This window comes from Leptonychotes weddellii, chromosome 4, assembly GCF_054177405.1.
Source record: "Leptonychotes weddellii isolate Sample4059 chromosome 4, ASM5417740v2, whole genome shotgun sequence".
Lineage (NCBI taxonomy): Eukaryota > Metazoa > Chordata > Mammalia > Carnivora > Phocidae > Leptonychotes > Leptonychotes weddellii.
In genome coordinates, this window is record NC_138372.1 from 22,045,681 (window position 1) to 22,072,535 (window position 26,855).

At 53.0% G+C, this 26,855-nt stretch overlaps 1 protein-coding gene across 9 annotated transcripts in view; it reads right to left on the minus strand.

The window, feature by feature from the left end:
- Nucleotides 1–11,329: 11,329 nt before the first annotated feature.
- The window catches only part of SPOCD1 (SPOC domain containing 1), a 37,733-nt gene continuing 22,207 nt past the window's right edge, over nt 11,330–26,855 (minus strand). For 4 of the 9 annotated variants that reach the window (XM_081817949.1, XM_081817950.1, XM_081817953.1 and 1 more), the window contains 14 exons: nt 21,759–21,800; nt 20,787–20,963; nt 20,318–20,359; nt 20,136–20,196; nt 19,697–19,787; nt 18,773–18,932; nt 18,539–18,655; nt 16,874–16,999; nt 14,869–15,001; nt 14,492–14,642; nt 14,048–14,183; nt 13,393–13,482; nt 12,920–13,106; nt 11,330–12,157 (listed from right to left, as the gene is read on the minus strand). In XM_081817949.1, coding sequence (XP_081674075.1) covers nt 11,493–12,157; nt 12,920–13,106; nt 13,393–13,482; nt 14,048–14,183; nt 14,492–14,642; nt 14,869–15,001; nt 16,874–16,999; nt 18,539–18,655; nt 18,773–18,932; nt 19,697–19,787; nt 20,136–20,196; nt 20,318–20,359; nt 20,787–20,963; nt 21,759–21,800 — 2,178 coding nt within the window. In that variant the 3' untranslated portion in view covers nt 11,330–11,492. The remainder of the gene's footprint in view (nt 12,158–12,919; nt 13,107–13,392; nt 13,483–14,047; nt 14,184–14,491; nt 14,643–14,868; nt 15,002–16,873; nt 17,000–18,538; nt 18,656–18,772; nt 18,933–19,696; nt 19,788–20,135; nt 20,197–20,317; nt 20,360–20,786; nt 20,964–21,758; nt 21,801–26,855) is intronic. The other 5 variants (XM_031021062.2, XM_031021061.2, XM_031021056.2 and 2 more) reach the window with 2 other exon arrangements.

A 26,855-nucleotide genomic window follows, 5' to 3' on the forward strand; every position in this document is an offset into this window, starting at 1 on the left:
AACAAAGCCAGCAGTTCCCTTCTCAGAATTATATAAGGGCACAAACCCCCTTGTCTCAGTCCAACTTGAACTTAGGCCTGTCTGCTATCATGGCCCATCCCAGTCTTGCCCAGACCCTTCACTCTGAGCTCCCTGCCCACCTCTGGACCACCAGGCATCTGGGTACCATCTCATCTCTGGGAGTGGGGAGTTGACTCTTCCTGAACATTCATTCCTTCCTCCCTCAGCAAAGCCAACATCCATGAGCAGACCTCAAACAACAGCCACTGCTCACAACCCTTTACACACCTCTTCACACTCTTTGTTGTGCTTAATCCTCACTCAAACCCACTTAACGTATAAGGAAACTGAGACCCACACAAGCAAAGTGATTCTCCTGAGTTCACGTCTCAGAGCTAAGCTTGACCCCAGGTCTGCCCAATGTCAAAGCTCAGGCTGAAGACAGGGTCTTCGATTCAATCCATCTAGCACGCTGGCAATGCTTCCTCTGTCCCTGCTCCTGATACAGAGAATTGGACCCAAACAGGCTCTGCCCTCATGAGCTGAGGTTGGTGAGGGAGAGGCAGGATGTAAAAATGTAATTATAGCTCAGTGTGTTCTGTGCATGACACAAAAGAGAAAATACAAAAGGTTTATCCTCACCAGTAATCAAAGACATGCAAATTAAAACAACAATACGATGCGGTTTTACCTACTGAAATTAATACAGTTGTGTGTGTGTGTGTGTGTGTGTGTGTGTGTTTAAAGACAGCACCAGTGTTGATGTGAACTGAAATCTGGGGCACTCTTAGACTCTGCTGATGGAGGAGTAAATTAGAACAACTTTTCTTACATTTTTTTTAAGTAGGCTCCATGCCTAAAGTGGGGCTCAAACTCACAACCCTGAGATCAAGAGTCACATGCTCTACCAAATGAACCAGCCAACCTCCCCCTAGAACAACTTTTCTGGAAGGCCATCAGGCCATGCTCTCAAGAGTTTTAAAAACAGACCTCTTCGGGCACCTGGGGTGGCTCAGTCGTTAAGTGTCTGTCTTCAGCTCGGGTCGTGATCCTAGGGTCCTGGGATCGAGCCCCACATCGGGCTCTCTGTTTGGTGGGAAGCCTGCTTCTCCCTCTCCCACTCCCCCTGCTTGTATTCTCTCTCTCGCTGTCTCTCTGTCTGTCAAATAAATAAATAAAATCTTAAAAAAAACCAAAACAGACATCTTGGTCCTGTTAATCAACTTTTAGGAACTTGATCCAAGAAATAACCAAATATTAAAAAAAGAACCATGCAGGGCGCCTGGGTGGCTCAGTTGGTTAAGCGACTGCCTTCGGCTCAGGTCATGATCCTGGAGTCCCGGGATCGAGTCCCGCATCGGGCTCCCTGCTCGGCGGGGAGTCTGCTTCTCCCTCTCATGCTCTCTGTCTCTCATTCTCTCTCTCTCAAATAAATAAATAAAATCTTTAAAAAAAAAAAAAAAAGAACCATGCATAGGGATACTTATTGCCATTATTTATAACTGTGAAAAATCACAACCAACATAAATGTCTAGCAGTGGAGGGTTGGTTAAATAAATTATGATATATCCACATATAAAAATATTATGCAACCATTAAAAGTCATGTTCTTGAAGAATTTTTAATAACCTAGGAAAATGCTCACTATATAATGATAAGTTAAACAAAGATATACATATAGGATGCTCTTAATTTTATAAAAAAATATTTAATTCATTTAAAGAAATGAGTTAATCTGAGAGGATTGTGGGTAATTTTTTTGTTTCAATCGGTACTTTTCTGTTTCTTCTAAATCTCCTCCAAATTTGTGGGGAGAAGTCAAAAATACATGCAATGTGGGGGCAGGAGTGCAGGGGTGGGGAGGATGTCATAGGAACATAGAGGTTCCTAACCCCGGTCAGGGAAGGCTTCCTGGTAGAGGTGATGCCCATGCTGACTCTCAGAATGACTTATCCAAAGGAAGGAGGACTGGTTCCAGTCTAGGAAACCACGTGCAAAGGCACAGAGGCAAGAGAGATCCTGATCTCTTCTGGAAACTCTTAGTCGCGTATGTGGCTGGGTGAAGGGGGCGCAGGTAAACCCAGGCAGTGAGCAGAGACCAGACTGGGGAAGGCCTAGAAGACCAGGCTGAGGAGCTGGTGCTTTGCCCTGAGAACAAAGCCAATCCATGGTCCCAAGCAGTGGGTATCATGGGATCCCAGGTTGTGTTTTAGTGGCTGCCAAGTGGAGGAGGGGATGGGGGCACGGGAGGGAGGGCGAGGCTCAACCTTGACCGGGAAGGTGGGGAGCGCTGAGAGGAGGCTGTTGAAGTGTCTGGGTGAGGGAGGGGGTTGGCCTGGGCTGTGCGTGGTGGCAGAGAGGAAGAGAGGAGGAGCAAGCTGGAGCAGTGATGATGAGGAGATCTGACAGGACTTGGTGATTAATTGGAGAGGGGAAGCCAGGTGGGGGAGGGCAGGCTCTGCCTCTGACAGAGACTAGGGCACACGCACACACATGCACACACTTAGAAATTCAGATCACACAGTTTCAGGAGTGACTTTTCCCCCCATAGCCCTCAAAGGGGCGGATTTGGGCCTTATTTGATCTTTAGCTGCTGACCCTGGAAGAGGCTGACCTTGGCGGGGTCACCACACCTGACCTCTGGCTCACCTGCGCGCCCCTGTGCTCCTGCACTCCCAGCCTGCGCCCCCAGAGAGTGGGGGTGGGCAGGGTTAAGGGAAAGCCCACGGGGAGTCGGCGGAGGGGGGATGGGCAGGAGCAGACATAAAAGGCCACCGCTAGAATTTCCCTCGGGACCTAATCCACGCTGTCACACACATGGACCTGGATACACAAAGAGAGAGCACAGTCACCCACGGGGACTCTGAGAGTCAAGTCACAGGCGGAGATGTACACAGAGACTGCCTGTCGCAGGCTGCTCAACACAGGCCTGTCGCACACACAGTCACACGCCCACCATCAGACAGCCTCCGACACAGCCCCAGACAGGTCTCACACTCAGGCCACTGGCACCCCCAGGTCCTCCGGCTGCTCCTGCCCCCCAGGAGGGCAGACAGAGGGCTGGCGGAGGGGCCAGCGTAGGGGACTGGCACAGGGACCAGCAGCCAAACGGGGCAGCCGGGAGGGAGGCCTCTGAGAAGGGGTTGCCAAGGCAACAGGCTCCTGCAGAACCAACCAGGAGCTTAGATTCTTGACTCTTATTTTTAGAAGTTGGGTCTGGGCTGGTTGGGCCAGCCAGCCAGCCAGCGGGCCCAGCTCCCTTGGGCGGTGCCTGAAGACAGAGACACCAGCCTCAGCCCCGCCGGGGGTGCCAGTGGGCACTACCCACGCCAGGTTTCTCCCACACGCCTCCAGCCTCCTTCCACAGGTCATGCCCTGAGTAGGATCTTCCACTCCCTCTGTCTCCACAGAGACCTGGGGTCCTACCGGCAGTATCTTCTAACTTCCAGGCCCCAGGAATGGGGGACACAGCCTACCCTCCCACTGCAGGCTGTTGATGTCTGTGGTTTAATTTACAGTGTGTTGGGGGGGAAAAGGGGAGGGTGGACCTTGGCCCGATTTGTAAGGTGGTATGTGTGAGGCTTGTGTCTGAATGAGTGTATATGTGTGTGCATATTAGGGGTGACTCTCACATCAACTCTGTGTGCGTGTGTGTGCGTATGTGTGTGTGTGTGAGAATTTGCCCTTCCACAGGGGGAGGACAGAGTTCTCCCTCTCCCCCCACCCCCACTCACCACCCTTACCCCTATCCTCCACCCCTGACTGGATCTCTTAAAAATGGAGGGAGGGCAGAGATCTCAAGCCAGAGGTTGGGAGAGGGCCTGGGCCTTGCTGTACCCCTTGCCCAGACCCTCCCTGTGTCAGAGCAGATAGCTCCTGTGTAGGGCTGAAGAGTGGTGGCAAGGACAGGGAGGGGCCAGACAGATCCAGGTGGACGGAGACTGGAAAAGGAGGGGGTTGGGGAAGCGTGCTCCAGTGAGCTGACTTTATGGTGACTCCTCCAGCTGCTGGGGATTTCTCTGTTAATCTGGGACTGCTCTGTTTGCATCTCATTTGCCTATATTTGCATAACAAGGGTCTGGCTGGCACCAGAGATCGAAATTCCTAGCCTGAGTAATTGTGTGAAAAAGCCTCAGGAGATAGAGCGGTAATTTGGGGGCCAGGGAAACAGAGGCAGGGAGCTGGATGCACTGATATTGCTGGTCCCCATTCAATCCCAGGAGCCTCCATTTCTTCCCTAATGCCAGTGCAGGAGGGGTGGGGATGTCAGTGGGAATGAGGATGGAGGGGCAATAAGATTGAGAGCCCTGGGCTCCCACATGGAGCTGGGCACAGAGCAGTCCCCTTGGTGGAAATGGCCTGAATTTGGTAAGAGCAGAACTGAGAGTGGGAGTGGGGAAGTAAAACTCGGCTAGTTCTGCGCCACCCTCCCGCCCCGCCCCGTCAGCCCCCCGGCATCCTCAGCCGCCACCATCTAGTTAAGAGCTGATCTAGCGAGAGTTCCTGGGATGGTCTCCTGGATCTGCCACTTACCAGCCCCAATACTCCCAGACCTGGACAACGGTCGCCCCTGCCCTGGGCCCTCTACTTCAGACGGCCCTCTTCTGCATGGAATGATGAATTTCAAGGTCTGCAGGCCCACAGGTCTGCATACAAAGCCCCTCACACTGCTGCCTGGAGGCCCCCGGATGAAGAGGAGAGGGATGGGTGGAGGTCTAGGGGTCTCCTGTTGAATTCTTGCCCTAGGTTTTTTAAACATTTGGGGTGGCTCTGATAAGCTGTTTGATCTTGGGCGAGTTACTTAACCTCCCTGTGCCCCCAAGTGGGGTTAATAATAGTACCTGCCTCATGCAGTTGTTAGGAGGAAGAACTGACTTAATTCTCGTAAAGCACTTAGTGCGGCGCCTGGCACAGAGTAAGTAAGGGCTTGTAAGCGTTCCCTATTATTGTCTATATTATCCTGGGATTTGGCTTTTTCCCCTCCAGCTGCAGAAGAAGCACCTTTTCTTTCACTTTGAGAGACTGAGGAAGAAGTAGGGGATAGGACATCCCTTCCACTCCTCCCCATCATCCCTCCGAGCCCAGCCTCCCCACTTATTTCCTTCCCCAGCTCCACCCTCCCCAGGCCAGGCTGCCAGATGCCCGGACAGCCAGCTCACTGGATCGAATAGAATGGTTTGTTTAATGTCCTTACTGGTTGAATGAATGAGTGAACAAATGAATGAATGAAAAACAAAAATTGAATGACTAAAAGTCAAACAGAAGGCCTGATTCACTGACAGAAGGACAGGCCTACAGCGGATGTTTTGGCTTTGGGGGCCCACAGATCTGTTTCCTGTTTGCATTCATCAGATGGGAAGAGGCAGAGGGGGGTTAGGGGCCAGGCCAGGCTTTCCGCAAAGTCAGCGCTGGCTTTGGTGAATGGCCCATGCCTCGGGAGGGGGTGGCTGTACCCCCTCCAGGGACTAGAGGGGGAGGGGGTGTCTGCCTGCATCCGGGTCCTTTCGTGTCCTGTGGAAGCCCAAGTGTGTGGGGGTGGCTCTGTATGAATCCGTGCATCTCTGTGTCTGTGTGTCCCCACTCAATAGCTCCTCCCTGCTCAACAGTGAAAGGCCCTGGGGCAGGCCTCGTCCGGGTGTGGGGTGTGGGGTGTAGAGGGTGTTGATGAGCTTCATTACCTCCTTATTCCCACCACTGCCCCCCTTTGGCAGAGCCAGGCCTCAGTGCACCCACCTGTCAGCTGGTGGGTTAGCAGTGACAGAGAGCTCTCCTGGGGCCTGGCAGCCTCCACCATCTGGCCAGGCCGGTGCGGGGGGGACCTGTCGCAGGACGCCCCTCTGGGCCCTCAGGCTTGGCGCTGGGCTCATGTCAGAGAGTAACGGGTGTAGGGGCACGTGGGAGTGCACGTGTGTGTGGGCATCACCGCACCTGTGCCCATGGGTGTGTGATTGCGTGTGTGGCAAGACCGCGCGTGGACGGGCAGGTCTGGGTGTGACCGTGAGTGGAATTTTATGTTTGTCCTTGTGACTCTCTGTGTTTGCGTGTCCTCGTGGCCAGATCCTTGTGGTCTGGGGTTTCAGTGTGTGACGACCTATGTCACAGACCACGGGCGAGGTGCTTGGGTCTTCTTGGCTCTGTAGGTGTTCCACAGGAAGCTCCCAGGCACAGGTGGGAGAGGGAAAGGAGCCCATGCTCAGCTTTCAGTCGGGAGAGATTAACCTCCAGGCCCATTTCTTCGGAGATAGTCTCATTTCTCTCCCTCTGCCTGGGTGAGGCCCAGGGCTGCCTAGTCCCCCTAGAGGGGCTGGAAGTCCCATCGCCCCGGGAGCCCTAGAGCCCTGTTCCCTAGAGGCGGGCCCTGGCACCCCCAGGCTCCCGGGGAGCTCCCATAGGGACTCCCCTCACCTGCCGCAACACAGGACACAGGCAAAGCCACTCTGGGTAGTCACACAATTATCATGAGCACTGGCCCAGGATCACACGTGAACCAGAAACCCACATAGTTGTCACAGCTCCACTGAACACAAGCACGCGGACACACACCCGTGCATACATCTCGCCGCACCAACATTCACGCGGGCACACAGATGGAAGGCGTGTGCCTGTTTCCACACATGCACATGCCCATGAGTTGTGAGGACACGCACGCTTCGAGTTACATGCGTGCAGACATGCTTACGTGTGTGTGTGTGTTCTCACACATTCTGTCCCTTCCCACCCTGGTTCCAGTTCTCAGTCTGATGCCCTGCTGCAGCTCTTTAGGGGTGACCCTTTGCACGGCGGGCATCAAAGGACGGCAAGTGCTACGTGCATATGGGACCCCCCGAGGAGACACCTGCGTCTGTGTACATGTCCAAATTTGTACATGTGCCACTGTGTGTCTCATGGGTCTGTGCGGTTCTAGCTCTGTGTTAAACAGGGAAGCGTCTCTATGTGACACTGTGGATATTTTTCTGGATCTATGTGTATTTCTGGCAGGACTTATGTGTGTCTCTATGTATACATTTTTGTGAGCGTGGATGACAGTGGGGGATCTGTATATTGTGTGGCTGGATCTTGTGGACTGTCTGTCCACAAATGTATGTCTGTATATGTTGTGTGTTTGCACATATGTGTATTTCTCGTGTGTATACGGCTCTGGGGTCTGGAGTCCCCAGGCTGGCTGGGCTGGCTCCCCTCCCTGCAGAAGCCGTGGCCTGGGGTGGGGCTGGGCGGGACTGGACTGAATCCCTCGGCCATTGACAGTCATATTTACAGAGCTCCGAGTAGGACGTAATTGCTTCTATTAATCTTTCTCTGGTTGTTAATTGCTCACTTATCGGGTTGTGTATTATGCCGACTGTTGCTCTTAATTCGCCTCTGTAGCTGCAGGTGTTTGCTGCCTTATTAACTGTTAATCGGCGCGGCTAGGGATGGAGACTTAATTGGCCCCCAGGGTGGGACACAAGCGGGCCAGCCGGGCACTGCCAGGCTCTCAGCCTGTCCCTGGAACCCTGACCTGTGGAGCACAGGTGGCTACAAGGGAAGGAGTTGGCCCACTGCCATCCGTAGGCGGACAGCAGTCTTGCATCCAGCGGTCAGAGTGACAACTGTAGGGTATAGCCCCCATGAGCTCCTTCCTCCTCCAGGAAGCCGACCAACCAATCAGAATCCAGCTCCTACCCTCCCTCTCCATCACCAACAAACTTCGTCTACCCGGGAGAGGAGCCAAGCTCATTTATCTTAATTATCTGAACCTAATTGAGAACGAAGGGACCAACACAGAGTGGAACTGATTCTCCTCCTTTAACACCTCCTCTGCCTCTCCCCTGACCCTAGCAGTCAAGGCTAAGGTTACGGAGACTCTGCGAAAAAGGCAGGCAAGACGGCAAGAGCAGGAAGGGCTGAAGTCAGACCCAGGAAGGACTTTCCAGCTTTTGAGGAGGCTATACAGAACAAGTGGAATCCAAACAAGAGCAAGAAATCCCAGGAGGAGATCTGCTGCTCCCTCCCAACCGCGCTCCCAGTCCTGCTCAGCCTCTGCTTCCATAGCCCCAACAACAGGGAACTCACAACCTCCGTAGCCCTCAGTGCAGCGCTCCTGAGGCAGTGACACAGTTCTTCACCCTGAGCTGACCTCTGCTCTTTTTTTTTTGTCCCATGTCTCAGCAGAGGAGCCCCAGTTGTCCACAGTGGGGATACTGAGGCCCAGAAAGGGTAAGGGAGTGGCCCTAGGGTCCCCCCTCCACCCCCGTCCTCTCTGGTAAAGGCTCAGATGTTTGGCTCTCTAAGCAAAGTTTCTGCCCTCAGCCTCTGGCCAGACCCTGCTCCATCCCAGACATCTCAGTCCTGGGGGGACTTTCTTGGTCGCCACCTCCCTAGCTCTGGTTTTTAAGCCTCTTAAGCTCAGCTGCCACTGCTGCAGAGGTCTTGGCTCCAGAGCCTTTGAGACAGAAATGCAAGGTTTCTGAAAACTGTCGGTCCCTGAGAGGAAAAGGTGTAAGGACGTGCATGAGTGTGTGGTGGTGGTGATGGGTGGGGGATGGGGGTCCATGCTTCACCAACCTGGCCTCCAGCCTCCAAGGACAAACAGGCAAGCCAATAGTCCTCATCCTGTGCCTTGAATCCTGACATCTGGAAGTCCTTCCTGGTGTTTAGTTGTCAAGTCTTGAGCTGCAAAGGAAGTTAATTTGCTTTGGTTGGGTCCTGAGAGGAGCTGGATTCTAAGAAGGGAGGGTAGAAGCCATTACTAAGGGCCTGCTGTGTGCCAGAAGCAGCGGAAGTGTATATAAAAGTGACATCTCATCGAATCCTCACATCATCTGATGAATTAGGGATTAGTCTCCCTATTTACAAAGAAGGAAACTGAGCCATAGAGAGGGGAACTAAACTTGCCGAAGGCCACACAGACAGGAAAGGGCAGAATTGGGATTCCAACCAGGCCCGGCATTGCGGGGGGGGGGGTGCTGGTCAAGGTCTTCGGTCAAGAGTACTTGGACGGATTCATGCTAATGGTTCAATAAGGCGACCGGGGGCCAGAACGGTAGGTCACTATTACAGTTCACCCACCCACCCCAATTCTGGGAACATTAACAAGCAAAACACTCACGCATGCGCGGCCCACGTGCCCCTCAGGCGGGATGAGAGAAGCAAAGGGAACTGTCCAGGGATAGTTGCCCAAACAAGTTCCGGCCCCGCCTCTATGTTAATGACATGCAGATATATGCAAATTTCCACACGCTACTGCTCAAACCTTCGGGAGAAATGGGAAGACACAGGAGCGGTTGCTATGGAAACCCAAATGCGACCCCCCTCCCCCTCTACCGCTCCAGCAAGCGCATAGACACGTGCACAAAGACCCAGGGTTCCTCACTCCAGAGCCCAGAGGATCACAGAGTCTCGGAGGGTGTGAACGGAGAGGACCCTCGGAAACTGCGTTCAGCCCGGGGGAAGCTTGAGGCCCGGGGCAGCTTCGGGGGGCGCCTTCCACTGAAGCCGAGGGGAGCTAGGTGACTTCTCCGGTCCCTGGGGACTCCTACTCAGGCCTAGCAACGTGAGCCCCGCCCAGCGTTGCTTAGCAACGTCCCTCGAGCCCAGCAACCGCCGGTCACGCCCCCTAGCAACAGCTCGCCTAATCCTTGCTCCTGGCCTCCTCTGCCGCAAGAAAGGAGAGGAAAGAGGCTTGTGGACTAGGGCCAAAACGTGGGTGGAGGTCGTACTGTCCAGCCCCCAGCCTCAAAGCACGCTGCAGGATTTCGCAGTCCACCTCTAGCCGTCTTTGCGGGGCGAGGTGCTAGAAGGCCGAGTCATCACCCCCATTTGCAAGGTGGGGGGGGTGGACTGAAGCTCCGAAAGGAAGTCCCGGCCGAGAGTACAGAGCTTGTTCTTCCCTGAGCGCCCTGAGAAGGCAGCAAACGCTCTCCTGTCTCCCTAGGAGGAAGCCCGGGCCTGGGGAGAAGGGGTGCGCAGCCGTCTTCCACTTGACCTGCCCCAACTGCGTTAGGAAAATGACCCAAGTTGCCGACTCAGATCAAGCTGCAGGTTGCATAGTAATTTGCGTCATTTACATACAGCACCGAGGCTGTGGCGCTCACCAGCCCGTCGGAGGCGGTCAAGTTACCGAAGGAGGCCCGCCCCCTCCCCTGCTTCACTCGTCCAGTCCCCTCAGTCCCCTCTCCGTGTCCCCCTTCTGCCCCCGCACCACACCCCCGGCCCCGCTTCCGGTCCCTCCGGCTACAATTCCGTACCTCTCCCCGCCCCCAGCTCGTCCTCCGGTCGGCTAGCCCCGACCTCCATCCCTAGGCCGAGGGCCCCCTCTGCTGTCGGCCGCGGGTAGGGCAGCAGCAGAGCTCATGGGGCAGAGAAGAGGGGCTCCCCTAAACAACCAAGTCCCCATCCTTCCCAGTACAGCACGGTCCAGAGCGAGGCTAGTGCATGGGTAGACTTCCAGAGGGATGGACGGGGTACCCCCTTTAGGACCGGGGAGGGGGGTGAGGAGTGAGGGGTGCTGCCAGAAGTTCTTTCCTCTAAGCCAGGCCCTGCCTCTTCCCACTGGGTTAGGCAGCCAGGGGGCAGCTAGTTTCCAGGTGGGTCCTCGGACTCCGTTCTCCCAAGGTCCACCCCACACTGAAATATTTTACAATTGTAGCTGCTGTTAGGAGTTCACTCCTGGCCCCAGGCAAAGCAGCACCATCCAGCCCTAACACCAGCGTCCAACCCTACCCTGAATGCCCACTCCCTCCCAGGCCAAGACCCTTGGCTTTCTCCTGTACCAGTCTCGGGGAGCTCACAAGAGGTGCAGAGAAGAGTCATCCTATATGGCTCTCCCAACTTACTCAACAGAGACCCACACACAGACATGCAATCAGACATCCATACACACAGATGCACAGAGATACTCACAGATGCACACAGACACAGAGACACACAGGGAATATGGTGGTACCCAACTAGCCAAATGAAAAAAATCTTGGTAACTGAAATAAATTCTTTTGGTAACTGAAAAATTTAAAAACCACTGCAACTTGCTCTCCTCTTTCTCCCTAACAATCTCTAGAGGTCTGTGCCCCTGCAAAAGCCTCATTTCTAGTCCTGCCCTCTCTACCATCGCTTCTTCCTCCTAGTTCAGAATACTTGCAGAATGCTGCCAGAACCCACCATGTTAACAGTTGTGCCCTGGGGCGCAGTGATGGTTCAGGAGCTCAAGACAAGCAACTGGCAAGGCTGCCCCCTCCATCCCCAGCACTTTAGCTCTGCTACATCTGTGCATAGAACCAGACACACCTACCCTGACCCACACCTGGCCCGCCCCAGCATCTCTCCTGATCAGCCAGCAGATGCAATCTCACCTTTGCCAAACTCTTTATTGAACCAAAAATCAACACCAAGCAGACTGCAGAACAAGAATCTCAAACAGCTGGCCCTCCCCTCTTCCTCTGCCCCTCCCTCCGGAACAGCTCAGGATTCTCTCCTGGGGACGGAATCAATGTCTCTCTTCTGGTGGGTAATGAGAGTCAGGTCTCTCCGGGGAAGGTACACTCAGAGCAAGCTCCATCTGTAGGACCCAAAGAGTCGGAAGCCTGGCCAGGGGGCTCTGGAGCTATAGGGGGCTGGCAAAGTAGGCCAAGAATTCCAGGGGCTGCAGGGGGTGGGGCAGGGATTGGGGGGAAGAGCCCCTGGCCTGGGGATCTCAACGAGGCTTGGAGCTGGCGGCTCATGGACACCAGGGATTCCAGATGCTGGAGCAGGGCCTGGTGGGGACAGGAGGCCCTGTGGAGGTGCTGGCCGGGGCCAGATGGTGCTGCTGAATAGGGCTGCCAGGACGGGCACCGGGGTGGTTTGGGGGGCCGCTGCCCTCGCCCAGGACTCTGCCAGGTCTCTGGCTCTCCCCACAGTCTCCCCCTGCCTCTGGGGGGCCTCTGCCAAGCACAGAGTCCCCTTGGAGCCAAGCTGCTATCACCCTGGCTCGGCTGCAGAGCGCCCCTTGGGAGAGGGGAGCCCTTTGGGGCCACGCTGGGACTCCTGTCCTCTGGCTGGTAGCATCTCTTCTCCACTTTTCTGTTGAAGGAGACCATCTTTCGAACCTTCCCCCACAAAAGGCCGGACTCTGCTGTGACTGGAAGCCCTGCTTTGGGGAGCAGCACAGCTAGGACCAGGCTTGAGTGAGCGGCTTCCAGGCCTGGGGAAAGAGGGAGTGGAGAGACCAAAGGCCGGGTAGGAGAGAACACACAGTCCCTAGAAGCTGCATTGTGGCTGCAGCAGGTCTATCAATGAGGCCCCAGGGAGAGCTTTCCAGCAGTGAGGGGGGGCCCATGAGATGCTGGGAACAGTAAGGAGGAGGGTGAGCCTGTCTCGGGCACGGGAAAGGACTCACCTGATGGAGGGTAGGGCAACGGATGGTCTAACCTCAAGACTGTATGGATTCAGAGTCTACCACATTGTCCCCAGGACAGGCAGCCCAGAAAGGCCAAGTGCTCTGCTTGGAAATGGGCACAGTCCACCCCTTTACGGCCCACCCCCACCCCAGGTGCTTTGCTGGAGCCACGCCCTGTGCACCAAGGCCAACCTTGGCCTAGGACCGCTGTGGTGAAACATGCCTCCTTCCTGTCGCTTGTTCGTGGGTCCTGCCTCTGTCCCGCTGTGTCTGCCTCCAGTGTGGCCGCCCCCTGAGTCTGCAGCCGAGCCGCCCAGCTGGGAGGCCTGGCCCGGCTCCTGACTGGCTGTGTGACTCCGGACAAGCCACCTGCTTTCCCCCTACCTCAGTTTCCTCATCTGGGAGAAACCAATAGCAGCATTCTGATGGGGTTATTCTGAGGACTCGATGAATTAATATTAGTGAAGCTTTTGGAAAACGGCCCGGCACCCAGTAAGCAATATAGAGCTACTCCTGTCAGCCCACGTGCCCGCCCCCGCTGGCCTGGCCCGGCACTGGGGCACTCACCGGGGCCTCCCAGAGGGCGCAGTCTGGGGGGCAGGGGCTGGAAGGCCGGCAGGGGCAGCAGGACCACGCCCACGTGCTCCAAGGCTGCCAGGCCATGGCGCTGCTTGTTGTTGAGGTAGGAATAGAGCAGCCGGCAGTTCTGGGTGTCCCGAGCCCCGTGTGGGCACAGTCTGGCCACGCAGATGTCCTGCAGTTGCAGGAAAGAGGGTGGCTTTTGGAGCAGCCATCCTTTCCTCCTGCAAACACCCCTGCCCTCATCTAAACCTCTGACAACCCTGTGAGGACGCGTGGCCTCACTTTCCAGAGGAGGAAAGAGAGGGCCTTGCCCAGGGTCACACAGTATCTACGGTTACAGTGGGAACTAGACCCAGACACCCTAAACCAGGCCTCTGCTCCAGAGATGGAGAGAGAGGGGGCACAGGGCTGGGGGTCCCCAGCTAGGAGGAGAGGGGGCGCCCAAGGATGGCAGTTACCTTGGCCTCGGCCGGGCAGATGCTGGCCAAAAGGTCCCAGACAGTATTGGAGGGGATGCAGCCTGCTGAACGGATCACCTCCGGCAGGGTCTGGGGGCAGGTAGGTTGGCCAGTCAGCTCCTTAGCGTCCCACCCACTTAGGGCACACTCAACACTGGTCACCGCAAAGCCACAGCCTTGGGCGACGAGGATGGACGGGCGGTATACCAGAACCCCGGGAAGGTCAATGGCTGCCCAGGAAGCCCTGACTGCCCCTGCAGGCCTACAGCCTATCTGGGCCAGTCTCCTGCAGCTCCTCAGAAACCCCTTCCTCCTTCCTTGAACCTTCCACCCCCACCCCACAGTTCAGCTGATCATTCGGTCACTTGACAATCCCTCCTAACACCCTCCCCTGGATCAGGGAGGCACCACACTGCTCTCCTGGGGCCTCTTGCATTATGCGTTGGGTTACAGGGAGTCCTTGACCCCTGTGCATCTCTGTAGGAGTGGGGCTGGTGTCTCATTGCCCCATGCCCAGCGCAGGGCCCGGCACAGAGAGGGTACCAAGGCCTTGTTTTAGAATGAGGGAGTAAAAGAATGAATGAATGAAAGCGGTGTGAGCAGCTGCCCAGCCAGCGTGTGAGGGACGCAACCCCGGCGAGCAGGGCTGGAGTACCATGAGGAGCCGACAGCTGTTTCCAGACACCAGCTGGGCCTTGGCCCTGAACCGCTTGATGGAGAACATGTCCAGAGCTCCCTCCCAGGGCGGCTGGCTGGGCAGGGCCTTTGTGGGTCCAGCATGCATCTGGAGCCTAGAAAGAGGGACAGAGAGACAGGCCCAGACAGAGCAGGTTATCAGGACATCCCTCAGCATCTCCCTACTTTTCAGAGAAAGTCCTGTGTTCCCAATGTGGGTGCTGGAACACTAGTCTGAGCATGGCCTTGTGAGGGGGGGACCAGCAGGCAGCGATGACTGGTTCCATTGCACAGATGAGGAAACTGGAGACCCACAGAAGAGGCAGGATTTGCCCAAGGCCACAAAGAAAGGAGAGCCCATATTGCATCTGCTGCCCCCCAGGTGGCTGCCCCCACTGACCCTCTCCTAGCCCCAGCCCCACACCTGTCCTGGAGCTGTGGGGGATGCTTCTCCCTAGTTTGGGGCATCTCTGGAGAGGACGCGAGGGTTGGGCTTGGGGCTCTCTGGAAGACACTGTCCCCTATCCTCCTAGTAGCTTTGAAGGAGCCTGGCAGCTCACCCGAGGGCTTCCAATCTACAAAGAATAGAAGCAGAGACCGGTGGACAGGCAGCTACATGGAGCCAGCCTGGGGCTTTAGAGCCAGGCTTTGAACCAGGTTCTTTTCGAGGTGACCTGGGACACCTCGAAAAGCCCACCCTGCCACCTTCTCCCCAGGCCATGAATCCCTGTTGCTGCTGAGCCCCCTGCTCAGCCCCAGCCTGCCCACCACCCCTGCACGCAGCCTGTGTCTCCCCCCAACCCATGCAGATGCAGCAGCTGGGGTCCAGGAAGTGGTGCTCGTGCTGCCCCGTGGTGTCCTCGTCCTGCTCTGTGGTGGCCTTCAACGTGGCAGGCAGGGCCAGTGGGCTGCAGTCCATGGACACCATGGGTCCCTAGGAAGCACAGAAGGAGAGAGCAGTGGGCTGGTAAGGTGCTAGGGAAGTCAGCAGCTCTCCATCACTAGGGAGCCTCAAGGATATGGTTCTATTTTTCCAAATAATGCATTCTTTTATTATACAGGTACTGTGAACGTGTTAGAGAAAATTTGTAAAATACAGAAAATTTGAAAATTACCAAAAAATCACCCCTCGTCCCAGCACTCAGAGACACTTGTTGGCACTCTGGGTATCCTTGTAGCAGTTTTCCGACACATAGGGTGTGGGGGTTCTCTGACTAAAATAGCTGGGGTAAGATATTCCACCCGTAACTCTCATTGCATAACTGCGATCACCGTGTTCTCACTGTGTCACTGAAGGAAGGGGGACTGTTGCGTATGCTTCACCTCCACTGCTGGATGGTGGGGTCATTCCCCGATTTTCACCATTACAAACAGTACTGAGGACATCCTTATGCAGAGAGTATTTTCCTAAACTTTCAACTCTGTCCTTAGGACAAGTTCTCAGAAGCAGATGACAGAATCAGGGAGAATGAGCATTTTTAAGCCTTGATGCTCACTGCCAAATCAGCTTTTCCCCCCTCACAGCAGAAAGAGCTTTAACCACAAAACAAACATGGCTTTAGGAAGATTTTTTTTAAAACATTCGGAAACTTGACTCTGGCCTCATAGACCAGCTGCAGAGTAGCACCAAGGCACACGCTTCAAATCACAGCTCCACCAGGACCAACTGGTGACCTTGGGCAAAGGGCCTCCGGTTCCTCATGCAGGACACTGGCCTCACCTCCCTCGTAGGTCACTGTGAGATCTGAACGAGGCATTGTTGTCAAAGGGGCACACAGCTCGTGCTCGATAAGGAGTAAAGATGTTGTTATGTGTTATCGCCCCTCCGCTACTCTGCCACTCCCCACCCCCCCGCCCCGCCCCAGTGAGGACTTCTTTCTGGTCTTCCAGTTCCTCCCTCTACACTTATGTGCAATTTATTCAGGGAACACAGACTGGTTTCGGCTGGGGACTCCTTTCCACACAGGCAGCAGTTCTGGTGCGTGGCCTGGACACCGGCTTGGGGGGCGGGGGGAGCAGGGATTTTTGTCTGTCATGTTCACTGTCATTTACCGAGCGCACATGGCTCAAGGGGTCCATCTGCGCTGTCCATCCCCGACACAGAGCTGATTAGAGGCGGGTGAGCATCTGACCCACAGAACACCCAAGCCAAGCTCGAACAGCCTCCCGGGAGTGACTGAAAGAAGCCAAGGGGGAGTTCGGATTGTCGGCGGAAGGCTGAGCGGATGATGAGTTCATTGATTTGAGGGCTGCGGAGCTGCCATGGCAGGACATGTGCAAGATGGAGGGGCGACGGGGAGGAAGGAGCAGGATGGACGTGACGACGGAGCAGATCTCCGGCGATGAGAGGGGACTGTAGCAATGCCCTGGGCTCTGGGTGGTTCTGTGCCCCTAGCACCCCGAAGTCCCGCCACCAAAGAGAGTAGGTCTCTGTTCCTCACATCCCAAAACGGTCGCTGATTCAGTGTGGCCCTTCTGCTTCCCAGCCAGAGATCTGGCGGGAATGTCTGGGGCTGGGGAAAACTGCGGTGATAAGACTTATTCCCACTCCATGGCGTTAGGCCCGAAGGAGGGGACCAGCACCGAGGTGGTGAGGACAGGCCAGTCCCAGGGGTTCAAGTCCTGCCCCACGTTCGCCTGGACCCCTGCGGCAATGACCATCCCCTTGTTCACAGTGAAGACCTTGGCACTCACAGTAGTCCGGTGACTTGCTCAAGGCCACCCAGCTGCTGAGGTGAGGAGTGGGACCCTGGCCACAAGGCTTCCCCCACCACCCCCGGCGTCGTCAGGTCAGGCTGCCCCTTACCACCATATCCTCCAAGGTCAGTGTCTGGTCCACGTCCCGCAGGATCTCGACCTCACCCTTGTGGGTCAGTTTGAAGGCTGGGAGGCTGCACGGCTCCTTCTGTTGCTGCTCAATGATCTCCAGGCCCTGGAGGGGCCAAGCAGCCCAAACTCAGCCAGGTCAGGGGCTCCCAGGCCACCACGAGCCCGAGCATTCCCTCTCTTCCCCGGAGGCCCCTCTCCCGTGGTCCCCCTCTGTGCCAACCCCTCCCCTCCCTTCATACTTCGGCTTCCACCGTTCCTGCGCCTAACACGCCCTCCCCCCTCAGCTCTACGGCTCCACAGTCCACTCATTCGCCCTCCAAACTCAAGCCCTGCCTCCTCCAGCAAGCCTTCTTGAACTTCATCTTCTCCCACAAGTCAGTTCTGCCTCTGCCTGTGCCCCAGCCTCTGTTCTGGGAAGAATACAGCGTAGCCGAAAGAGTGTGCAGGCTCGGAGGCACCACCTGGGTCGTGACTAGAGACCCCCAGGGTAGTGTGGCCTTGGACAAGCACTTCACCGCTCTAAGCCTCGGTGTATTTGTTTTCTAGGAATCAAATTAAGGGCATTAAATTAAACAGCAAATGTAGAATGCTTGGCTGGAGCCTGGCTCACAGTAAATGCTACCTGTCATTCTTATTGTTGATCAACGTCATCCTATCTGAAATGTTTCCTGGAAGCCTGGAGGAGGCCCCATCCTCCCTGGAGAGCTGGCCTCATGGGTGTGGGCTCCCGCGGTTGTACCCTGCATGGCCCTTCACAGGGCCCCATGCTTCATGCTGTCGCCATCTTGAAATTCTTAAGAGTTGTTGAGCAAAAGGCCACACATTTTTGTTTGGCACTGCCCCCCACCACAAGTTATGTAGCTGGTCCTGCTCCTGGTCCCCCACAGGTACCTGGACAGAAGCTCAGCCTACAGTGGATAGAGTCACCTAGTGGATTCTAGGTGAATCTAATCAGCCCAGTGTCTTCCAGAACAGGGGCCGCAGAACCCCACCCCATCCCACTGGCCTACTCCGAGATCAGCCCCCTCTCCCTCAGGGGCCACCAGCAAGCATTCCCCAAAGCCCGCTCAGTGCCCACATCTTCCCTGTCCCTGAGCCGTCCCCAGGAAGGGAGAGACCCATGGACACAGGGTGTATGGGGACGTGACTGTGAAGCATGAGGGCTGTGGGGTCCCTCCCCCAGCCTGGGGCACCAGGAAGACTTTTCTGGGCCTTCTGAGACTGACATGGGAACAGGGGCACCCCAGGGGATCTACCCCCATCAATGGTGGATGACAATCCTAGACTCCAGACCCCAGACCATCACACTCAGTACCCCAGCCCCCGCCCACAGCCTAGCTCCACAGCAAAGCAAGTGGAAGGTGATACTTATCGGAGGTCACCTTTCTACCAAGTTCTCCATCCCCAGTCGCTTTCCCCCCTATTTTTGCCTCTTTTCCATTTTTTTGTGGAGAGAGTCTCTCTCTCTCCCTCCCTGTCTTCCTGCTCTTTCTTTCCATTTCCTCCTTTCTCTGTCTTGTGCTCCCCGAATTTCACTGTCCCCCCCCCCGCCTCACTCTGCTCTGTCTCTCCTGCACACTCGGGCCCTCCCCTCCCCATATCCCTCCCACATCACCTATCCTGACTTGACCCAACAGCTCACCCTTTTTTCCTCCTGGTCCCGCCAGCGGGCCAGCTCTTGGGGGGCCAGCTGGGTGGAGTTCATCCGCACCAGGTCGTGGGGGGTGACATCTCCCTGAACCACTTTGAGAAACAGGTCCTGCAGGGGCAGGCATGGGGGCTGCACCACACTGCTCCAGAAGCTCCCCCCCCAACATCCTGCCAGGGCTCCGAGCCCCCAAGGGAGGGTCTGGGCTAGCCCCCAAGCCCCACTCACCGGATTCCGGGGGTCACGCAGGTTGAACAGCAGGCTGCGGTACTTGGTCTTGTAGCGACAGCTGGTGGCTTGTATCAGGTCGAAGAGGGCTGTCTCAATACCAACAGCGATGCCCTCCACCGCCTCCTCACTCAGCACCAGATCTGGGAGCTCCTGCAGGCTGCGGGGCAACAGTGGAGTCATAGGTCTGAGCCCGCGAGGTGATCTAGGCACCGGCCGGACAGGCAAAGTATGGGGCAGAGTCCGGACCAACTGCGTTTCTATTCTGGGCATCTTCCTATGTATACATATTCATTCTCACCCCAACTCTGTGAGGAGACAGTATTCTCATTCTCCATTTGTAGATGGGGTGAGCGAGGCTCAGAGAACATAAGGGGCTTGCCCAGGGCCGCGTGATGGGTGGCAAAGCAAGATCTGACTGCTCAGCCCATGCTTTATCTTTGGTCCGTGGAACTGGGATGGAGGAAGCCTGGGGGGAAGGGGAAGGCATCAGGCAGGCAGGGGATAGAGCCCTGGCCCTGAATGTAACACGGACTCTGCCACCAGCTTGCTGTGTGGCCTTTGCCAAGTCCTACCCTCTCTGGGTCTTGGTCTCACCATTGTAAACGAGAGCTCTGGGCTCAGAGCTCTCAGATGCTCCCAGGAGAGTCTCACTGTGTCTGAAAGCATTTGCTGTGGGTAACGACCATGAGGACATGAGCAGCAGCAATGGCTTAATGGGACGGCATGACCTTGAAGCCAGGGAGACCCAGGTTCAAATGTCAGCTCTCCACCAGCTCGCTGTGCAGGCAGATGACCTCACAGCTACAAAATGGGGTTAGTCATACATTCAGAAGCCCTGAGGACATGGCAGCATGGGCCTGGGAGGTGTGGACAGCTCTCAGGATGTCACAGGTGTCAGGGAAGTGGGGAGGGAGGCCTTACCGACTCCACAGCACCTCCTGCATGGCACGGACCACCGTACCCCGTACCCCGATATCCAGGGATAGCTTCTCCTGTTGGGGCTGAAGCTGAGCTGTAGGGGGAGAGAGAGAGAGAGGGAGAGAGAGAGAGAGAGAGTCACAAACTCCCATGGGATGCCAAAGAGCAAGGGGTGAGAGAGACTCAATGCTGATGGGTTTAGGCAGGCAAAGGGTGGGTCCAACCTCAGGGACCAGAGATGTCTAGGATCCAATCCCAGGCAGCCAGCAGCCCCCCTCTCTCTGGGGAAGGACTGAGGCCGGTAGGGGGGCGGGGATCAGAGGTGAGAGAGGAGACTCCTAGCAGGGACTGGGGCCAGAAGCTGGGCATGAGGCCCTGCTAGTCCTCAGCACCCCCTGGAAGACAAGCAGCTGCTGAGGGGGCACCCTCCCTGGCCCCTCACCTGAGTCCTCTCCCCCGTCTTGTTCACCAGCCTCCTCCTCTTTAGCCTCCACTGGGCCGCACTGCAGGGAAGGGGAGAGGAAATGAGGCCATGACTCTGGGAGCAGGCTCCTGGCCCCAGGGGGCACTGCTCCCCCCATCAGCTCCCCATGCTCCAGCGGGCAGCGGGGAGGAGGCACTCACCCCGGGACACTCAGCACAGGCCTCACGAAGAGGAGCCCCCTCCTGCAAGAGAAAGAGGATATGGAGAGGGTGGGTTTCGCTGAGGGGAAAGGAATGACTCCTCGGAAGGCAGAAGAAGTCAGAGGCCACCAGGGGCCCATGCTGTCCCTCCTGAGGACCTTAGGACAGCAGGACATGCTGGTCAGCCAGGAACAAAGGTCAGCGACTGCTCCCTCTCCAAATGCACCGGAGGCTCAGCCCCTCCCTTGCTCTGGTCAAGCTCCTGAATTCAGGAGTGTTGGACAAAGAGCACACAGACCCCACTAGGCAGACAAGTGGGGGCCTAACCCCATCTCTGGCTATTACGTTCGGTGTGACCATGAGCAAGTCCCAGCTGCATGGTGGCAGGGACAGCTCTGGGAGGCAGGTGTGAAAGTGTCTCTCTGCAGGGATGATGTCACACTGTCCATGTAAAGAACCTGATCAGTACCTGGCACCTGGTGGGGCCCTGGGCCCTGGGCCTTTCCTTCCTTCTGGGCCTCTGGACAGGCGATGCTAAGCTGACCTTCATCATGTCCTCCAGAACCTCTAGCTTTGGAGGCTGCAGCTCCCCTGCCTGGCCACGGCGGATGGCCCCCAGGAGGTGGAGCACTGCCCCGGAACCAAGCTGCAGGGGAAGAAAAGCGCTTCAGAACCGAGTGGCCAAGGCCCTTCAGAGCAGCCCTCAGTTCATCTGTATTCGTTCAATGTCTCTCTCCCCCACTGCGCTGTAAGCAACATGCGGACAGAGAGCGTGAATGCCTCGGTCCCACTCTACTCCCAATGCCTAGAACAGGCCTGACGCAAAGTAGCATTCAAGACATGTTTGCGGACTGCAAGGCCTCTGAGCCAGGAGAGGAGCCGGTCTTCATTCTCATCCTCTCATCTTCCCCTCTCACCTCCAGGCCTTTATAAGCATTTCAAGGTGCAAAGTGGTTTTTGGTCTTTTTATGAGCTATAGAATCTATCCTGTTGCTCTTTTTCCTCTGGCTGCCGGGAAGCTCAGGATTAACTCGGAGTCCAACAGTTGTACTTTTCCAGGATTGGCAGAGGGTGAGAATTTGTCATACCAAGATTTCCCCTTCTCTTCCCCCTTTCCTCTTACTTTAGGCTTAAAATACTTATCCCATTTCAAGTATGTTTTGATTCTTTTAGTTTATTGCAAACCACAGGGAACTACTGTGAAAGTAGATGGGTCTGAAATCTAATCTTTGAATGAATTCTCATGAATGGTCAGGTTCCAAAGTTTGGGGAAAACTGGAAGTCTGAGGTTCAGCATCACAGGGGGTGGGGAGTACTACCGTGCTCTGGAGGAGAGAAGGCCAGGGGGAACAGGATTGCCTCTACTGTGGAGGACCCTTCCCATCCCACCAGACCTGAGGAGAGGGAGGAAGAAGAGCAGTAAGAAAAAGCAAAAACCTACGTAACACACGTGCTTCACCCCATGGGGCATTTTCATTTCTTCCTTGGAGAGAAAGGATGCAGAGATTAGGATTCAGAGGACCAGTGACCCCGCTGGAGGGAGTTCACAAGAAGACACTCACACAAAGGTGAACGATGTTCAGTGCTCACAGGATTGGCGGAAAAAACCCACAAAAAATAAATGTGTACCCTCCAATGACCATCAAAGGGGGAATGGTTAATAAACCATCACATATCATACTGTGGATTCTAACTGGTCACTAAATAGAGTGAGTCATAATAAAAACTATCATTCATCCGAGGCTTACAAAGTAGCTGCCCCTGAAGGAAACACATCACACATGATCTTATTATGGTCTCAGATGAACACCATGAGGTATGTACTATTTCTACCCCCATTTTACAGATGAGGAAAACTGAGGGTCAGAGAGGATCTGAAAAGTCCCACAGCTACTAAGCAGCAGAGCTATGATTAGAGCCTACTTCTACCTGACTCAAGCCCAGGCGCCGAACTGCGGGCTATGTGGACAACGCTGACAGATGTGGAAAGATTCATGGAAAGATGTCAGGGTGTATTATTTGAAGGAAAAAAAAAATAGGTTACAGAGCAGGATCTGTTGCATAAGCCCATTTATGTAAATACATATTTATAGACGTATAATGAAGGTTATCTCTGGGGAATGAAATTCCAGAGGGACTTTCAGTTTCTGCTTGTAGACACTTGGGTATTTATGATATTCAAAATGAGCATGTATTTCTTTTATAATCAGAAACATATTTTTTAAATTAAAAAACAAGTTTAGAACAATGTGTGTAGTGTGCTACCATTTGCGCTAAAAGAGAAAGAATTTTTAAATTTGTATTTGCTTGAATCTGCATGAAATATCTCTGGAAGTATCCATAAACCTAAAAACAGAGGCTGCCAGGAGGAAAGGGAAAGGGAGCTGGAAAGGAGGCTTTTCACTTTTTTTTAAACCATGGGGATGAATCAGCCTTTCAAAAAAGTAAATTGAGGAAAAGGGGGAGGGGGAGAAAAACGGGACAGCTGGGAAGAAAGCAGGAAAGATATTAAGAATAGCCCTCCGTGGCTTAAAACTTTCTGACCGGCCCGTCTTGGGATCTGTCCATCAGCGTTATGAGGCTTCAAGACAACAGGCAGCCAGATCTGACCAGAAAAGACTTTATTTATTTATTTATCTTTAAAGATTTTATTTATTTATTTGACAGAGAGAGAGACAGACAGAGAGCATGAGCAGAGGGAGAGGGAGAAGCAGGCTCTCCGCTGACCAGGGAGCCCAACGTGAGGCCTGAGCCCAAGGCAGATGCTTAACCGCTGAGCCATCCAGGCACGCCCAGCAAAGACTTTACATGCTGTATTTATCAGACTAGAATACAAAATATGTGTAATATGTTCAACAAAACAAAATAGGGAGTCGAACATATGAGTGCAGGGCAAAACAATATTAAACAATAACCAAGAAGATTTGGTTGGGAACCAAACACAACTTCTGGAAATAAAAATATGATAATCATGAAAATGTAAGACTCCATATCTAGGTTTGGTAGCCTATTAGACACAGCGTAATAAGTTGGAGAACTAGAAGACACTTTAAATGATCCAGAGTATTCACAACACAGAGACTGTGAAACAGTGAACGAGACAAAAGGACAGAGTGAAAAGGACTAACTGATTAATCTGACAGAAGTTCCAGAGGAGAGAGGAGAGCCAGACAGAGGCAGTGTTTGAAGATATATGGCTAAGACTTTTCCTGAATTGATAAAAGACAACAATTTACAGATTCGAAAAGCTCAGTGAATCTTAAACAGGATAAGTAAAAGTAAATCCACACCTTGGCACAACGTAGTGAAACACCAGTGAGGAGGAGATCCTAAGAGCATAAAGAGAAAAAATAACAGCTAACACTTTAATAGCACTGAAAATGTGCCACCACTCCTGTGAATGTTTTCCATTAGCTCATTTAATCCTCACCAAAACCCTATAGGCTAGGTACTGCTACTATTATTGTCCCCATTTTACAGAAGAGGAAACTGAGGCACACAGGTTAATCAGCTTGTCCAGTGTCTCACAGCTACCAGACCAAAGAACTGGGATTTAAAGCCAGGCAGTCTGATTCTAGAGGCCACACCTTTAACCATAGGCATAAATGCTTCTCTCCAAGACATTTTTAGCTACAAAGGAATGGCAATTAGACTAACAGCTAATTTCTCAATAGTCACAATGGAAGGCAAAACAGAGTAGAATAATATTTTCAATGCGCTTAAAGCAATGTGCTTAAAGTCAACTGGGGACCCATACAAAATATTTTTTGAGAATGAGGATCAAACAAAGGTATCCTAGAGAAAACCAAGAGAATTATTGTTATCCTTGATAATTTTATTTTTCTCAGGAAGCAAAATGTTTTTTTAAAATTTATTTATTTGAGTGAGAGAGAGCACGGGGGTGGGGAGGGGCAGAGGGAGAGAGACAAGCAGACTCCCCGCTGAGCAGGGAGCTTGACATGGGGCTCCATCCGGGCGACCCCGGGATCATGATCTGAGCCAAAGGCAGACACTTAACTGACTGAGCCACCCAGGCACCCCACAAGAAACGAAATGTTAAAGGATGAACTTGAGGCAGAAGAAAGGAAATAATACCTGAGAGAAAAGCTGAGATGCAAGGAGGAATTTTGAGCAAAGAAAATAACAAATATGTTGTTAAATCTAAACGAACATTGATCATATGAAACTAACAGTGTGTAATTGGGGGGTTAAAAAATAAGATAGGAGCGGGCGCCTGGGTGGCTCAGTCGTTAAGCGTCTGCCTTCGGCTCACGTCATGATCCCAGGGTCCTGGGATCGAGTCCCGCATCGGGCTCCCTGCTTGGCGGGAAGCCTGCTTCTCCCTCTCCCACTCCCACTCCCCCTGCTTGTGTTCCTGCTCTCGCTATCTCTCTCTCTGTCAAATAAATAAATAAAATCTTTAAAAAAAAAAAGATAGGAGCAATTTACCGGATAACAGCACATATATTGGGAAGGTGTATTTAAAGCAATTAAATGTAATTAACTGCATTTAATTAAAGCATTCCAGGATCCTTATATCATTTCAGAGGCAAATAACAGTAGTTAACTACCTTTAAACTTTGACAAGTTAGGTATTCATTTTAAAATTTCCAAAATTGGGACCCCTGGGTGGCTCAGTTGGTTAGGCGGCTGCCTTTGGTTCAGGTCATGATCCCAGGGTCCTGGGATCAAGTCCTGTATCGGGAGCCTGCTTCTCCCTCTCCCTCTGTCTGCTGCTCCCCCTGCTTGTGCTCTCTCTGTCTCTCTCTCTCTGACAAATAAATAAAATCTTTAAAAAAATAAAATAAAATTTCCAAAATCACACCAAAAGAACATAAACAGGGCATAGAAAATTCCAAACTACTAGAGGGGTAAAAAGGAATAAGGAAAAAAAATCAATCTAAAGGGAGGCAATAAAAGAGGGGAAAGTATAGAAAAGGCAGAAAATATATGCAAAGCACAAAATAAGACAGTAGGAATAGATTCAAATAAATTAGTAGCTACAACAAATGAAAATGAACTAATCCTTGAGATAAATACAAAAAATCAGACCTTTAAAAAAGAAAACCTAATTAAAGAATATTTATAAGACCCACCTCTAAAATACAAAAATGCAAAAAAGAGTATGAGAAAAAAATACAATAATATGTGAACAGGCAACTACCAAATGAAACAAAGCTTTGTAGCTATATTAATATCTGACAAAACAGACTACAAGGAAAAAAACTAGGAGCAAAGACCTCACTACATAAAGACGAGCAGTTTCACCAGGAACCTATCACAACTCTAAACATATAAGCATCTAATAACATAATCTCAAGAAATATAAAGCAAAAAGTGACAAAACTGCAAGAAAAAAAAAATCCACCATTATAGCAAGAAATGTTCATGTATCTCCCTAACTGTTGATCAATCTGGCTGACAAAACAGTAAAGATTAAAAAAAGATTTTATAAAAACTATTTATTTAAAAAATTTTTTTTAAAAGATTTTATTTATTTGGGGCACCTGGGTGGCTCAGTCAGTTAAGCGTCTGCCTTCAGCTCAGGTCATGATCTCAGGGTCCTGGGATCCAGCCCACATTGGGCTCCCTGCTCAGCAGAGAGCCTGCTTCTCCCTCTCCCTCTGCCTGCCGCTCCCCGTTTGTGCTCACTCCCTCTTTCTGTCAAGTAAATAAATAAAATCTTTTTATTATTTATGTGCAAGAGAGCACAAGCAGGGGGAGTGGCACAGGGAGAGGAAGAAGCAAACTCCCTGCTGAGCAGGCAGCCCGATGCGGGGCTCAAACCCAGGACCCTGAGATCATGACCTGAGCTGAAGGCAGACACTTAACTGACTGAGCCACCCAGGTGCCCCCTGATAAAAACAATTTAAAAACTTCATCTGTGTACATATATGGAACACTTTTCCTAACAAATAGAAAATACATATTCTTTTCAAGGATACATGTGACAGATAAAATTAAGTCTGGACCATAAAGCAGATCTCAACAAATTTCAAAAGATTAGTACTTTTTTTTTTTTTTAAAGATTTTATCCATTTATTTGAGAGAGAGAGAATGAGAGACAGATAGCAAGAGAGGGAAGAGGGTCAGAGGGAGAAGCAGACCCCCCACTGAGCAGGGAGCCCGATGTGGGACTCGATCCCGGGACTCCAGGATCATGACCTGAGCCGAAGGCAGTCGCTTAACCAACTGAGCCACCCAGGTGCCCATAAGATTAGTACTTTTTACACCAGCACTGTCCAATAGAAGTATAAACATGAGCCATGTGTGTACTTTCAAGTTTTCTGGTAGCCACATGAAAAAAAAAAGTAAAAAGAAACAAGTTAAATTAATTTTAAGGATACCTGGATAGCTCAGTCAGTTGAGGGTCCAACTCTTGATTTTTTTTTTATGTTATGTTAATCACCATACATTACATCATTAGTTTTTGATGTGGTGTTCCATGATTCATTGCTTGCGTGTAACACCCAGTGCTCCATGCAGAACGTGCCCTCTTTAATACCCATCACCAGGCTAACCCATCCCCACACCCCCC